Source organism: Struthio camelus, chromosome 13, assembly GCF_040807025.1.
Source record: "Struthio camelus isolate bStrCam1 chromosome 13, bStrCam1.hap1, whole genome shotgun sequence".
Taxonomy (NCBI): Eukaryota; Metazoa; Chordata; class Aves; order Struthioniformes; family Struthionidae; genus Struthio; species Struthio camelus.
Genome location: NC_090954.1, coordinates 10,015,079 through 10,030,494, shown reverse-complemented (window position 1 = coordinate 10,030,494; position 15,416 = coordinate 10,015,079). Strand labels below are relative to the sequence as shown.

The following is a 15,416-nucleotide window of genomic DNA, read 5'->3' as shown; positions in this document are numbered from 1 at the left end:
GGGGGCTGTGCTGGGGTGTCCTGGTCCGGCCCGGGTGTTTCTGCTGGGGTGCCCCAGGCCAGCCTGCTTCCCCTCACCCCAGCATGTGGGGAAAGTACCTGGTGGGGCTGGATGTCCTGGGGGCACCCTTGAGTCCCCCTGGCTGCACCCTGCAGGGCTGCCCAGCCCCTTGCCCCCTGGGGTCCCCGGTGAAAAGGGGGTGAAGGTGCTGGGACCCCCCCGGCCGGGTGCTGCAGGCCCTCGGGGCTGGGGCTGGCAGGCCCGCGCCCCCGCCTCCCGGCCCCCTTCTGCCTGAGCAGAGACGCACAATCCGCCCTTGTCCCCGGCCGGCCCCAAGTAGGTCAGGGAGGCCGGGCTGAGCCCCCCGAGCTCCCCAGGAAGGAGAGAGGAGCTAGCAGGCACGGGCTGCAGGGCCCCGGGCTCCCGCCCCGGCAGCCACTCCGCTCACCCCCTGCCCCAGCGGGAGCCAGCTGTCCCCGACCCAGGGGACAGGGTCCATCCCCAGTGCCCTCAACCCATTTCAGAGGGCGGTCCCCTCCATCCTGGCCTGCTTGGAGTCCCTCCGCCCCGCCGTGGGCCCTGCCGCGCTCCTGGCACCCGCGGGAGCCGCGGGGACAGCAGCCAGCGCGGGGGGCTGGGGGGCTGCGGCTGAGGAGCGAGCACGGGGCCAGGCCGGACCCGGGAGGTGGGGGATGAGCTCGAGGAAGGAGGAAGGTGAAAATGGATTTCTCACTCCCTAATTCCAGTTAATGATTGATGAACCTGTTTACAGCAGGAGGCAAAGGTCCCCCGCGGTGCCAGGGTGTGGGTGCAGGCAGCTGCCCAGCAGCATCCCCGCGGACCCGGCCGCAGGTAAGGGATGCCGGCCCCAGCCCCCGCGGTCCAGCGGTGACGGGAGGCGGTGGGTGTCCGGCGGCAGAGAAGAGCTGCGGGCCGTGGCCCGAGGAGGGGGGCAGCCGCGGCGGTGTTACAGCTTGTGCCTGGACTCCGAGCGCCCCGTGTCCAGGCTCCTATGGGTGGGACCTGGCACCCCAGGAGAGCAGCAGTCCCATCCCAGGCTCTCCCAAATGGCTGCTGCAGCCTGGGGACACGGGTGGCTCCAGCATCCCAGCGCCATGGGGCTGGGAGGGCCTGGGGGACGCCTGCGTGGGCTCTCCCCAGCAGCTTCCCGGCGGGACAGCCGAACCCCCGGCCAACCGAGCCCTCCGGGGCTTACGGGATGGGCTGTCCCCGTGCCTGGGGGCTGCCCGTGGCCCCAGAGCCCGTGGTGGGCTGTGAACAGGCGCAGCTTGCCCCATACAGATTTGGGGACAGCATGGAGCCTGGCGTCTTGCTCCCCGGTACACTCAGTCCCGCTCAGCTCACCCGAGCTGGGTCCCCCTGCCTGGGGCGCTGCCCCCCAGGAAGGGGCCGGGGCGGCCGGCGGGAGAGGCCGGCTGCTGACCCGGAGGTGCTGGGTCTCCCATGTGTGCCCGCAGGCTTGCCAGCAGGATGGCAGGGCGCGTGCTGGTGCTGTTCCCCTTCTTCCTGGCGGCAGGTGAGGACTTTGCTTGGTGGCTTGCCAGGGTGGGTGGGAAGCGCTGGAGGTGCCTGAGGCCCCCGGCTCTCGTCCTTGTTTCCTTGAGGGCAGCCGGGACCCCCAAAACAGGTGCCCACCCCCTTGGCACCAGTGTTGAGGACCCAGCGGCTATCCTCCTACCCCAGGGAGCAGGGGTGGCCTGGACCTGGGAGGTGGGGGACGACACAAGGAGGGAGGGTGAGAAACAGCAGGCTGGGGGGTTCCCTGGCCCCCCGGGACTCAAAGCACCTCCAGGAGCTGAGCGCTGGGGCTGGGCAGGCTCTGCTGGCTCTGCGGTGCAGGGCCCGGGCAGAGGCCAGCTCAGGGCTGTGCTCAGCACACGTCCTCGCTGCAGTTTCAGGGAACACAGCCCCCTACTTCAACATGACCCTCGTGTACGTGCCAGAGGACCTGAAGATTGGTGAGTGGGGCAGCTTCAGAGCTGCCCGGATGAGGAGAGGCCCTGGGGTGCCGGGGGAGCACCCAGCCGTCCCCCCACACCCGGCAGCCCTGGGCGGGTGCTGACGCTGCCCTTGTGCCCAGGCGAGGAGGCCTTCCAGTTGCAGGCAATTGATGCGGACGGGGACCCACTCACCTACAGCATCAGTGGGTCAGAGGCCTTCTACTTCTCTGTCGAGGCCCACACGGGCAAAGTGCTGCTCAAGAACCTCCTGGACCGTGAGGTGAGGGCAGAGGCCCCGGCCCCGAGCTGTGAGCTGGCATCTCGGGCACTGGCGGGCTCTGGGGGGACAGACAGCAGAGCGAGGAGTCCTCTGGGAGAGCTGCTCGTGCAGCACCGTGGGTCCCTGCCGTGGGGCAAGGCCATGGGCAGCTCCGGGCTGTGCCGGGGGAACCGCCACGGGCTGGAGGCTGCAGGCAGAGGTGCACGTCAGGGAGCCCAGGGCTGGGGCAGGGAGCGAGGGACGTTTGCCACCAGCTCCCTGGCCCCCAACCCCAGCTCGGGGAGGGAGAGCCGGCCAGGGGGAGCAGCGCACCCAGGGGTGGTGGCTGGGAGGACTGAGCCCTGCCTGGCTCTGACTGAGTGTGTGTCTCCATGTGTGTCTCCATGTGTGTCCCCACAGTCCCTGGCCAGGCTCACGCTCACCATCACAGTGTCCGACGGGCAGAACGACGCGGTGAGTGCCGGGGTCGCGGTGTGGCAGGGGGTGGCTGTGGCAGCAGCTGGGGCCAAGCAGGGTCTCAGCGTGGACAAGGACCAGTGGTGAAGGGTGCCGGGGCAACGCTGCGCCGCCGGACGGGTGCAGAGCCGTGGGGACGTGGGGCGCCGGAGCAGCACCCAGCTCTCCTGGGCACCCCATCTCCCTGCCCCTGCTCTGCACCGTCACTGATGCCCGCTGCTCCCGGTAGGTCTCCAAAAAACTGACGGTCATCGTGGAGGACCGTAACGACAATGCCCCCATCTTCCAGAACCTGCCGTATGAAACCACCGTTGCGGAGGTAGCTTCCCACAGGGAGGAGGGCAGGCGTGCGGGGCTGGCACCGGTGGCATGGGTGTGCCGGAAGCAGGGTGACTGCGAACCTGGGAGGGGGTGACTGCGCACCGGGGAAGGCTGGATCTTGGAGCAGCACGTGCCAGGGCTGTTCCTGGGTGGGTGCCTCCGTGCCAGGCCTGGGCGCTGGGGAGGGCTGGGACTCTGCCCTTGCCATGAGTCGATCAGGGAGTGCCTGAGCCACCTCTCCACCCAGGCTGGGGTGAGGCCGGTTCGGGGTGCAGACAGGCTATGGGTCTGAGCCTGACCCTCCCCGATGGTCACAGCCCTGGCTCCTAGGAAGCCCCACAGAAGGTGAGGGGGAACCTAGATCTGGCCCCCCGCTCGGCGTGAGCAGGGACAGCAGCTCAGCCCTGTGCAGCCCACAACACCAAGCAGTCCCACAGGGCCGAGGCACCCCAGGCTAGGGCTGGCGGGGTCAGGCTCAGTGCCACTTCCCCTGCCCTCCTGGGCGATGCCACCACTGCTTGCCTTGTGTCTCCAGAACATGACAGCCGACAGCATCATCTACACGGTGTCAGCCAACGACAGCGACACTGGGAACGCCTCCAAAGTCAGCTATAGCATTGAGGAGGTGAGCTCTGGGGTGCCCCGGGCATTGCCCTGGCTGCGGGCTCCAGTATGCTGTGGTTGGGGAGGGGGGCAAGAGGATGCTAGCGGCCCTAGGGAGCTGCTGGCCCCCTCCCTAGCAAGCTCTCTGCCCCCATGCAAAGAACCTGGCTTGTCTTGACCATGTGGGCCATGGCAAGCCCTGGCATCTGCCCCCACCCCGTTCAGCCTGCCTGCTCCCAGGCACTGAGAGGGTCTATGCCCGCTAGAGAGCAGCAGTGCGTCATGCAGCTGGGCACACCATACCCGAAACCCACCCATAAGCCACCTCCATGGGGCAGAGGCACTGGGCGACCTGGCCAGGGGCAGCCACACAGCCCTGGGGAGCAGGAGTACATATTGAGCCAGGAAGGCTGGCTCTGCACCCCCTGAGGAATGAGTGCAACATGCCAGCTCCTGCAATGGGGTTGCGAGCTGGGAACAACCCAGGCAGTGAATGTCCCCATGGCCCATGGGCTTCCTGTGGCCAAGTCTGGCAGAAGGGTGGAGGTTGTGCCCCAATCTCTGCTCGGGCACCTCTGCTCCGTGCCTTGGTGACAAAGGGTGCCATCCCCTGCCCAGGTGATCCCGGACAACACGAAGAATCATTGGCTCTTCTACATCCTGCCCAACGGGAGCGTGGTGCTCAATGGCTCGCTGGACTATGCCTTGAACACCTTTTACCAGATCAAGATCGTCGCCAAGGTGGGGGCTGGCCAGGCTGGGGGTGTCGGGCTGGCAGGAAAAGGTGCTGCGGGGCTGACGGGCGCTCTGCTCCCCAGGATGGCGGGGGGCTGCTGCACGGGGTGCTGACCTTCCAGCAGAGCACGACCTACTTGTCTGTGACTGTCCGTGACTTGCCCAACCTCAACCCGTGGTTCCTCAATGAGCCTTACTCCGGCTCTGTGCCGGAGAACTGCCCTCTGGTAAGGAGCCTACCCACCCCGATGGTCTGCCCCTGCCACAGCCCGTCCCCGGGACTCTAACAGTCAGGGGTTTCTGAGCTGCCAGGCATGGCATGAGGTAGAGACATCTTGGGTCCTGCCCTCATGGCTGTGTCCTGGCAGGGCACCACCGTGCTGACCATCACCGCTATTGACAGAGACACAGGAGTGAATGATGAAATCTCCTACAGCATCACCAGTGAGTGAGGTGTGGGACAGGATGGGATGGGCACGGGCAGGTGACCAGGCGGTGAGGGGCATCGTGGGGACTGGTGGCTCATGGGAATCACTAGCCTGCCCCACTGGCAGAGAGAGGGCTAGACCTCTGTTTCCCAGTGGCTGTGGCTGCTTCCCACTGTCCCCTTCCCTAGATGCCAGCATCCCTTTTGCTATCAATGCCATGACGGGCACTATCACTGTGACTGGCTCCCTGGACCGGGAGCAGCTCCCAAACGAAGTGCTGCTGCTGGAAGTCACGGTGAGTAGGAGGCAGTGAGGGGACCCCCATCCTCTTCCTCCCCTCGGGACCGTCTGACCCTCTCTCCCCTCCTGTGCAGGCACGCGAGAAGAACCTGGACATCTATGGCAATGTGGCCGAGACCAGCACGCAGGTGACGGTCACCGTGACTGATATCAACGACAACAAGCCTCAGTTCTACCTCTGCTCCCTCTCCAGCTGCAACTTCTCTGCTGATGCCCAGAGCAACTTCACGGGCAGCATCGTGGAGCACACCTCCTCCAACGTGGCTGTGTCTGGACTCGATATCGTCACACATGACCCTGACAAGGTTGGGAGCCCATCCTTGGGGCTGGGCTGGGTACAGGGGCTCTGGGGCGCTCAGCCACCCACCCTCGCTCTTGCACATCTCTCTCTGGCAGGGCGTCAATAGCAGTTTTGAGCTGTACCTGCAAGGTCCGAATGCCAGCGCCTTCTTTGTCTCCCCCAAGAAGATTGTGGGCACGGGGGAAGTCCAGATCCTGGTGCAAGATTCACTGTCTGTGGACTACGAAATAAGCCATGTCATGGTGGTGGAGGTGGGACCTGCAGGGCTGGCTCACCATGGGGGACAGCCCCGTCTCCCTGCACATGCTGGGGCACAGCGGGGACATGACTCTTCCCGGGCAGGGTTCAGAGGCAAAGGCAGAATGTAACTCTTTGCCTGGGAGCTTGTTCGGTTCGAGGGAGCTGGGCCAAACTGTAATGGGTCTCTTTTCTGTCCTTTGGGACCCGTACGTGACACCGTCTCTTCTCCCTGCTGCAGATCGTTGCTAATGACACAGGGAACCCCACAGACTGCTGCTCCATGGCCACTGTGACCATCAACCTCATCGACAGCAACGACCACATCCCCGAGTTCCCCCAGACTGTTTACAGCCTAAGCGTGGTGGAGAACAGTGTCGCCGGCACCATCATCTCCCCAGGCATCAGGGTCAGGTGCCGGGGAGGGAACAGGCGCTGTTCATGTCCCCCATGCTGTGCCTGCCGCTGCAGCTCACTGGCATGGGCACAGCTAGGTTTGCACAGGGGCACTGATTTCGTCGTGCACATGGGAAAGAGATAGTGCCAGCAAGCACACAGAAAGCGGGTCCCAGTGTCTATTTTTGGGGTGCCAGCTCCCAGCAGCAGGTACCCCTCTGGTGCCCTGGATTAATCACTGCCCTGGGGGCTGAGTCAGATTCACCTGACATTTCCCTCTCTCGATTTTAGGCCTATGATCCAGATAGCGGTATCCTGGGCCAGATCACCTACCAGCTCTTCCCAGAGAGTGTGTACGTAGGGGCATAGCCACCTGCAACCAGGTGTCAGCCTGGTGAGGGGGCTGTGGGGCAGCAGCTGCCTCCAGCTCTGAGCCCCAGTAACAGGCCTGTGTGTGCCGCAGCCGGGAAGTCTTCATGGTGAACGCCACAAACGGGGCCGTGCTGGTGCGCAACGGGAGCTGGCTGGACCGCGAGACTCGCTCCCTCTATTATGCCAACCTCCAGGCCAAAGATGGGGGCAACCTGACAGGGTCCACACTGCTGGAGATCACTGTGCTGGATGCCAATGACAACCCCCCCGTCGTCACCGGCTCCTACTTCATCTCCGTGAACGAGGGGCAGAACGTCAGCGTGCAGATCCTGGTATGTGCAGCCTGAGGTGGAGGGGATGACCTGGTGACTGTTGGAGAGGAGGCAGGGCCTCTCCTGGAGGTGCCCCCCGGCCTTCCTGTCATCTCTTTTCAGGCCATAGACAACGATGAGCCTGGCACCCCCAACAGCGAGTTGCACTTCAAGATCTTGCCAGGGCCATTCAGTGCCAACTTCACCATTGATGCGGTCACGGGTGAGATGCACAATGAGGGACTCCTGGACCGCGAGGCTTTGGATGATGACCGTGGGCGGATGGTGGTGACGGTGGAGGTGCACGACCTGGGCACGCCACAGCTCAGCACCTCTGTCAACGTCACCATCACTGTGGGGGTGAGCCCTGGGCACTGGCAAGGAAATGCTGGGGCAGGCGTGGGCTAGTGGCTGTGATCAAGCTAATGCACGGACAAGGGAAGGCACGTGGGGTCCCTGGCCATAGCAAGGGCACCACGTCCTCAAGCTTTGTGTGGGGGCAGAGGGAATGGTTGATGCAGGGAGATAGGAAAAGGCTTTTGTGCCTCCTGCCTGCAGCGGGGCAGGGATCTGTGTTCCTGTCCCCCAGCCTGCTGAGGGACCTCCTGTCTCCAAGAGCAGCCGTGCCCATGGTCTTTATCTCCTGCAGGATGTGAATGACAACGCGCCCATGTTCCTCAACCAGTCCTATAAGTTCTCCGTCTTTGAAGGCTCTGCAGGTAGGAGCCACATGGCCAGGCCCGTGGGACGTATATGGGTCTGGGGTTGGTGCCTGCTGGCCATGAAACGAGTGTCTGTCTCTGTCTGCAGGGTCCTTTGTGGGCAACGTGGAGGCCACAGATGCTGACAAGACGGACATCAATTCCCGCATTTCTTTCCTGCTTCAGAGCGGCAATGGCTCCAGCAACTTTCTGATCCGCTCTTCCCGCCTGGGGCCAGGGAACTACAGCGGACAGCTGTCCCTGGACCCCGATGTGTCCCTGGACTACGAGAGCTTGCAGCAGAAGTTCTTCTCCCTGGTGGTACTTGCAGAGAATACAGCGGCAGACAGCCTGGGGGACACCGCCAATGTCTCAGTAGTGGTCTACGTCCTAGACGTCAATGATGAGCCCCCCACCATCCTGCCAACCTTGCCACAGGACGTGAGCGTGAGCGAGAATGGCACGCAGGAGGGCCTGGTCTGCACCGTGGTCGGCTCCGACCCGGACACCAACCACTTGCTGGTCTTCGAAGAGCTGGGAGTCACCTGCTTCAAAGGGGCGATCAGTGCTGGGGAGGTGTGCAGGGACTGGTTTGTGCTGGCACCCAATGGCTCGGTGCTGGTGAACAGCTCGGACATTGACTACGAGCTGTGCGATGTGGTGGTGCTCATGCTGCGGGCTGAAGACGTGTACACCGAGAAGGGCAACCGCTATAGCCAGAATGGTACAGCGCCCGCACCCCTCTCCTCCCACTGTGGCCAGGGAACAGAGGGAGGTGGGACCTGCCTCTCCAGCCCCCCAGGAGGAGCCGTGAGGAGCAGGGAGGGAGCTGGCCAGTTTGGGGATGGAGGGAGGACATCCCTACCCCTTTTGGTCCCTGTGGCAGGGGCCTGAGCCTACTGGGAGGAAGGGGCTCCTATCCGTGCAGGGAGGTGTGGAGGAGATCACTGCAGGAATGCTGTCCGTAACCAGAGCTCTGCTTTTGGGGCCTCTGCAGAAACCCTGGAGATCCTCATCACTGATATAAACGACAACGCACCGGTTTTCCTGCCCATCTCCGAGACGTTCGGTGAGCAGCCGGGCTCCGTAGGTGCTGCGTGCCATGTGCTCCTGTCTGCATCTGCATGTGCATGTGCACGTGCGCACACACCTGTACACGTTGGCACAGCGTTGGCATGACTCTGCCTTGCTCCCTGGCAGCAGGGTCCTTTCCCCAAAACTGTTCCCCTCCTGGGCACTTCCAGCCACTGCCAGAAGTGGGGGGCAGGGCAGGGCTAGGAGATATGCGGGCTCTAGTGTGGGATTAGTTAATGCTTTTCGTGAGGGCTGTGGCTTTCTCCTCAGGGCTGAGGGCAGTGCAGGGACGCCTAGAGCTCTGCCTGCCATCTCTGAGCCCTGGGGTGTGGGGGGAACAGGATCTGCAGCAAGCCTGGCTGCACACTGGCATGGCCTCACTCTCTGTCCATCCATCCCTGGCAGTGGTCGTCCCTGACATCTCTCCTGTGAACCTAGAAGTGGCTGTAGTGAAGGTGAGGAGCTGTGTGCATGCATCTGTCTGTCTGTGGATTTGGGCTCATCCGTCCCTGCCCTGGCCAGGCTGCGGGTCATTCCCACCCGTGCTCCTGCCATGCTCTGTGCCAACAGGCCAAGGATGCCGACTCGGAGGCTGGGGGAGTCATCATCTTCTCCATCCTCAGCGTGGTGCTCGTGCAGGACAACGGCATCAGTCGGCCTTTTGAGAACCTCTTCAAGGTGGTGACCACGGCTGAGCAGGACACCTACATCGGGAGCATCCAGTAACGCCATGGGTCTGGGCCAGGGGGGAGGGGGGAGCATGGGATTGGGTCTGTTCCTGTGCAGCTTCAGTCCTACCTGCTGCCAAGGCAGGGGCAAAAGCAAGGGCTTTACCAGTGCAGGCTGGTAAAGAGCTGAAGGAGTCCCAGGGGTCCTGCTCTGGGCACAGCGGTGCGGTGGAGCTCAGGGGATGGTGGTACCTGGGGATGTCCTGTGCAGCCCAGTGGGATCACTGATGTCCTGTCCTCCCAGGGTGGCCAGCAACCTCGACGCCTCACTGAAGGGGCAGTACCAGGTGACGGTGGAGGCCAAGGATGACAAGGCACCGGTGCACACAACGCAGACTGTGCTAGATGTGAGTGTCACCCCTGTCCCCCTGTCCAGGGACGCCCTGCACCCTGCCCAGCGCCATTCACCCCTGCTCTCCCCACGCAGATCTTCACAGTGGATCAGAGCTACCTAGTTGTCCTCCAGTTCGTGATCCCAGTGGATGAAGTCCAGAGTAACTTGGACAGTATTAAACTGTAAGGGACACTTGGCCTGTGATGGGGAGGGTGTGTTGTGCCCAGTGGGGATGTCAAGTACCCCATGCAGCGTGGCAGACATGGGCACATGGGTGCCCCTTGGCCTGCAGGGCAGCTCCCTCCTCACCCAGCCCCCTGAAAGCACTGTGAGCTGTGCTATGGAGCTGGCACCCACAGCCCTGGTCTCTTCCAGCCTCACTGGGAGCAAAGGAGATGGGGCAGGTGGTAGTCTGGGGAGGGGATCCCCACTGAAGCTGGAGGCTTCAGGGGGTCTAGCTGCTCCCCGTGCCTGAAAGCACAGTGGCAGGACATCTGGCCCAGGCTCCCTGCATCCCCACTGCTTCTAGGGCGCTGACCATGGCGACCAAGGCACAGGTCTATGTGGTGGCCATCCGGACCCAGGAGAACGCCCGCACCTCCCGTGCCTCCCGGTGAGCTGACTGGGGTGGGGGCCGCCTGGGCCTGCACATGTGGAGGGAGCGGGCAGGGGAGAGGGGACATTGTGACATTGTGGTGGCAGCTCGGGGTGGGGGTTGGCCCAGGGCAGGGCTTGTGCCCCGCACCCTGGCACCCTGCTTACCCCGCGCCCCTCACTGCTGCAGGGCTCAAGCCAAGTCTGTGATGGAGGTGTACTTTGTCTACAGCAACGGCACCGCATTGCAAGTCAACCAGCTAAGCGTGTGAGTTCCTGGGGAGGGGGCCGTGCGGGCAGCACCCGCTCACCCAGCCCGGCCCGGCTGCCTCACCTCTCTGCTTGCCCTTGGCAGGCTCCTACAGAGCAACTCTCAGGTCTTGACGCAGCTGGTGACTCTGGGCCTGGCCGTCATCGTGAGTGGGGCAGGGCAGGGGGCACAGGGAGAGGGCACCAGTCCCATGCTGGGCCACATGGCCCACTGCCCAGGGCTGTGCCCTCACCTCTGCTCTGTGCCAGGGCCCCGGCGAGGTGACGAAGCCCGACAAGGAGAAGGAGCTGATTGGTGTCATCGCAGGGCTGGCAGCATTCATACTCCTCTTCATCCTCATCATGATTCTGGCCTTGGTTCTCACCACCAGGAGGTAGTGCACAGCCTGCACCCAGTCATGCTTCCTCCAGCATCACCGCTGCCCTCCTCCTTGCTGCCCATGCACATCCCAGTGCTCCAGCTCCAACCTTGCCTTTCTCACCCTCCCCGTCCTTGGGCTTTGCAGCTTCAAGAGGAAGCTGAACGCAATGAAGGCTCTGAAGGCTGCCACGACGCTCACCCCTGCCATGGTGCAGCAGGGACCAGGCATCCCCGGGACCAACCAGTACAATGCTGAGGGGTGAGTGCGGGCTCTTTGCAGCAGGAGGGGACAGCCCAGGCTAGGGGCTGCAACCAGCAACTCACTGTCAGCACTCACTGTCATAACCCCTGTCTGGGGGACGCGCCTGCCCTGGGCTGTCCCCACAGTGCTGCAGGGCTGTCACTCACCTGCCACCCATCCTTTGCCAGGGCGAACCCCGTGCTCAACCTCTCCCTCGATCCCTCCCACGATCTGGGCTTCCACGAGGACTCCTGCTCTCTGGCCAGGTGAGCTCTCTGGGCAGGTCTCAGAGGCCATGGGGCCATCACCCTGCGTCCTGGCTCTGCCCGGGCCATCTTTTAACCCATGCCCTCTACTCTCCCCAGCATGAATTCATTGGATGAAAACCTAGTAAATGCAGCCGGGGACGATACCCCCAAGGCCAAGGTGAGTGTGCAAAGAGCTGCCGGTGCCTAGCAGGGAGTCCTGCCCCCGAATCCCCTCCCATTCTGCCCAGCCCTGCTCCTTTCTGCTGTAGCACACGGGCTTTCAGACCCCTTGTGTGCTCTTCTCTCCATCCCCTTGACAACCCCCAGCTCCTGGGGGGGAAATGTCCTTGTCCCCGTCCCCACCTCCAGCTGCGCTCTCCTCCCTCCCACAGAAGGGCAAAGCGTGGCTCGTGGACACCACTGCTGACGAGGCACTGGCGGCTGCCCTGCACCTGCAGAAACCCAGCAAAGTAGCATTCATTAACGATGCCTTCACCACCACGGACTTGTGAGTGGGCGCACAGGTGGCAGCTGGGCCAGAGCGGGACTCAGGCAGCTGCTTTAGTGACGGTGTCCTCAGATGCCAACAATAAACCTGTCCCACCTTGTCCCACCTGAGTCAGCCCGTCTGCCCAGCGGTGCCTGAGGGGGCCAGCCAGCGCGGGGCCCAGCCAGCGCCCCGCTGGGAACACGCGTCAAGCCCTGCCATCTCTCCTGGTGCTTCCCCCTGGCCAGCAGGTGCTGGTTTCAGGGCACACAGGAGCCCGAGGGGGGTCTCGCTGCCCCCAGGCCCCTCGCTGGGGCTGCCCCGCTCTCCCGTCGGCCCCAGGGCATGGAGGTGCAGGCAGCCCCCAGCAGCGGTTTTGTGCAAGGTTTTATTACCCAACATCCACGTCGACAAGTTTAGTCACCCCCCACCGCCACCCTCCTCCCCCCACCAGAAAAAGAAAAGAAGAGGAAAAAGAAGAAAGTAGGTGGTGAATTGGCCGTGCCTGTGCGCCGCGGCTCAGCGTCGCACGGGCCAGCGCAGGGCCCGGAGGGTGAGGACGGGGCAGCGCGGGGCAGCGGGGGACGGCCCCGACCCCAGCCCCTCGGGCCGGGGCACCGCGCGCGTCCCCCCCGGCGGCAGGCTGCTGCTTGAGGGAGCCTTTCACGGCCCCCCCAGGGCGAGACGCGGCCGGAGCCGGCTCCTCCGGCTCAATGCCAGCCCAGGATGTACGCCGGGAGTTTGGGGGAAGCAGCTGCCCGCGGCGGACGGGGCAGCCCCCAGCCCCTCCTGCCGCTGAGGGGTCGCGTCCTTCCAGCGCGCGGGGGGAGCCGCGCCGCGCCGCGCGGACGAGCCTCCGGCCCCGCTCACCCCAGCAGCTCGCGGTGCCGGGCCGGGGCGCTGGCTCGCCCTTTGGCGCGGGGATGAGGGGCTCCCTCCCTAGCCCACACGCGGCCCTGGCTGGCTCCCTGGGGCCCGTCCTCGGCGTGGGGCAGGCTGCAGGAAGGAAGGAGGGGGCCGGGGCGGCGCTGGGAGCCCACCGCCCACCCCGGGCACCCTGGCAGGGCCCAGGGAACATAGGAAAAGTGTTTCCACAGAGGGCCGCGGGCCCGCAGGCCACCGCGCAGGAGGTGGCTCCAGGCAGCACACGCACGGCTGAAAAGTGTCTCTTAAAAAGCTCCAAAAACGCAAACACGCTTCAATAAAAGCCCCCCTCCCGCCCCTTCCCTGTAAAACCCCAGCTGTAAAAAGCGGTGGCGTTGGGCAGCCGGAGCGGGCCAGCTGCCGCCCGGGGAGAGCGGCGGCGAGCTGGGCAGGCCGGCCGCGCGGAGGCACGCGCAGTCGCGGCGCGGGGCACCTCGGCGGGCGCGCAGGGCGTCTTCGGCGACGGCGCTCCCGGCTGCGACCCCTCGGCCCGGGAGCAGGACCGGCGCCAGCCTCCGCACGGGGCCCCCGGCGGGCGGCCGGCGGCACGGGCTCCATCCCCCTGCCAGGCGCGACGAGGACCGGCCCTGCGCCCTGCCCGCAGCCGGGACGCTCGGACACGTCCCCGGGCAGGGGGCTGCGGGGACGGTCCCCACGATGACGGGGACAAGCGGCAACGGCCCCAACCACCGGAGCTCAACACCGCAGGGGCGGCTGGTCCCACCGTGCCTCCCGCAGGCGCGTGGGAGGCCCACGGGGCGCTGCAGGGCCACGTCCTCCCGCTCCCGGGCGCCCGCGGCTCGGGGACGGCGCGGCAGCAGGGTGCATTGCCCTGGCGGTGAGGATGGGGCAAAACGGCCGTGCCTCGGGCACCCGCACGTACGTAGCCGCAGGCCCGAGGGCAGGAGCACCCGGGAGAAGCCAGGGCGCTTGGCAGAGCGCGGCCGAGCCTCGCGCAGGCGCAGCAGAGCTGGCAGCGGCTCCCCGCTGCCCCGCGGGGCGCCAGCATCTCTGCAGCACGGGGGGCAAAGTTCCCACCTGGGGCGCGAGCGAGGGCAAAGCTGCGGGGAGACAGCAGCGACCTGCCTGTTCCCCACCCTAAGCGGTGGCTGGAGCCGTGCTGGAGGCAGGAGACGTGTCCTAGGAGGCAGCCTCCTCCGGCTGGAAGGAGCTGGGCGCTTCCTCATGCGCTGAGGAACGCCGCCCAGCTCCGTCCCCGCGCCCAGGGCCAGGGAGAGAGCAGGGCTGGCTCCCAGGGCACCTCCCGTCTTGCACCCTGGGCAGCCGGACCCCCCAACAGAGCCGCAGGGGCTGGGCCGAGGGGGACCCTGGGCTGCTCCCACCCTTGCAGTGGCGGAGACACCTCGTCCCAGCGTGCAGCGCTCCAGCACCGGCCCCAGGAGGCGTGCACGCCGGCAGCAGGCGTCTCGGGACGGCAAAGCCTGGCGAGCAGCCGCCAGGAGCTGCCTGCCTGGCAGCGGGTGACCCAAGCAGGATGGCAGCCCCAGGCCGGGGAGCCCCTCGCGTCCCTGGACGCCCCACGTCGCCCGAGAAACCCTGCGGCGCCCCTCTCCCGGAAGCGCGGGCACCGGCTCACTCCATGGCAGGGCCAGCGCGGGAGCAGCACCGCGGCCGCCGGACGTTCTGCAGCAGGGCCCGAAAGACGCTGGGCTGCCTCTTCGCCTCGCCTTTGCGGGGGGCCCCCTTGACGGAGCTGGCCCGGGTGCTCTGCGGCGTCATCACCACCTGCCGCCCGTGCTCTTCGATCTGCTTCTCCAGGTGCTTCTGGATGGCCATGCCCAGCACCTCCACCTCCATGGAGGCCCCGTACACCTCCCACGTCATCCCCTTCTCGTCCCAGCTCACCTCCCGGATGGGCTCCGAAGCCTCCTCCACCACCCCCTTCACGTGCACCTCGGGGTACGAGGCCTGCGGGGACTTAGCCACCGGCGTCATGGGCCCCGTGGCCACCGAGCGGGTCTCCACGGGCATGGACACCTGCATCTCCGCGTCCTTCTTGGAGGGCACCGGCTGCAGGGCAGAGGAACCTGGCTCTCTCTTGGGGAAGGTGAACGCGCCCGCCCCATCCGGGGGACTCATGGGGCTCAAGGCCACCGACACCAGGGACGCTCGGCTGTCCACTTGCGTCCCCGTGTCCTGCGTCCCGGCATCCTGCGGTGGGGTCACCTCAAACGAGTAGCTCTCGCACAGCAGCTTTGCAGTCCGGGGTTGCTGGCCGCTCTCCGCACCCGGCCCCGGGGCTGGGCTCCCCTCTGCTCTGCCCTGCGCCAGGGCTCCAGCCGCGCTCGGCCCAGCCTCACTCCCCGCGGCACCGGCGGGCTCCGGCAACGTGGCCGGGGGGCCCTCGTCCCGGGACCGCTGCTGGCCGTGCGTCGGGGCGCAGGCGGGCGGCTCAGCTCCTCCGGCAGGCTCCCGAAACGCCACGTGCTTGGCGGGAGCCGGCATGCTCCCCGCATCCTTGCCAGGCGCCTTGAGGCAGGGCTCAGGGGCGGCTTTGTCCGCCTGGCCGCCGGGACCGCAGGCAGGGGCCGGGCTGCCGCGCTGTGCCCCGCAGCTCCCCGCGGGGGCCGGGCTCTGGCCCCGCGTCTCCGCACCGGGAGCCGTTCCCGCCGGGCCCTCTGCGCTGCCCTGGGCCTCCAGCTCGGCAGCGCAGCAGTTCCTCATGGCACGGTCCCCCGCGGCGCAGCGGGCGCCGGGCAGGCGGTCGCCCGCCGGCGGGCAGCCCACGGCAC

The 15,416-nt window shown here is 65.9% G+C and overlaps 2 protein-coding genes across 2 annotated transcripts; one reads left to right on the top strand and one right to left on the bottom strand.

The window, feature by feature from the left end:
- Nucleotides 1-569: 569 nt before the first annotated feature.
- On the top strand, nucleotides 570-11,862 carry CDHR2 (cadherin related family member 2). Its single transcript, XM_068959226.1, has 33 exons — nucleotides 570-685; nucleotides 773-852; nucleotides 1,479-1,537; nucleotides 1,914-1,979; nucleotides 2,102-2,241; nucleotides 2,641-2,694; nucleotides 2,927-3,016; nucleotides 3,554-3,643; nucleotides 4,240-4,362; nucleotides 4,440-4,583; nucleotides 4,725-4,800; nucleotides 4,973-5,079; nucleotides 5,159-5,389; nucleotides 5,481-5,636; nucleotides 5,864-6,031; nucleotides 6,310-6,371; nucleotides 6,482-6,722; nucleotides 6,825-7,061; nucleotides 7,351-7,420; nucleotides 7,512-8,126; nucleotides 8,400-8,471; nucleotides 8,882-8,931; nucleotides 9,047-9,198; nucleotides 9,449-9,551; nucleotides 9,632-9,720; nucleotides 10,068-10,151; nucleotides 10,323-10,400; nucleotides 10,488-10,548; nucleotides 10,652-10,776; nucleotides 10,909-11,022; nucleotides 11,193-11,270; nucleotides 11,370-11,430; nucleotides 11,645-11,862. The coding sequence occupies exons 3-33, from the start codon at nucleotides 1,492-1,494 to the stop codon at nucleotides 11,762-11,764; spliced, it is 3,903 nt and encodes a 1,300-aa protein (XP_068815327.1). The 5' UTR covers nucleotides 570-685; nucleotides 773-852; nucleotides 1,479-1,491; the 3' UTR covers nucleotides 11,765-11,862.
- A 1,284-nt stretch (nucleotides 11,863-13,146) lies between these two features.
- GPRIN1 (G protein regulated inducer of neurite outgrowth 1) lies at nucleotides 13,147-15,405 on the bottom strand. The gene has a single exon (XM_068959545.1). It carries the CDS (start codon nucleotides 15,346-15,348, stop codon nucleotides 14,257-14,259), a length of 1,092 nt encoding a protein of 363 aa, XP_068815646.1. The 5' UTR covers nucleotides 15,349-15,405; the 3' UTR covers nucleotides 13,147-14,256.
- Nucleotides 15,406-15,416: the final 11 nt, after the last annotated feature.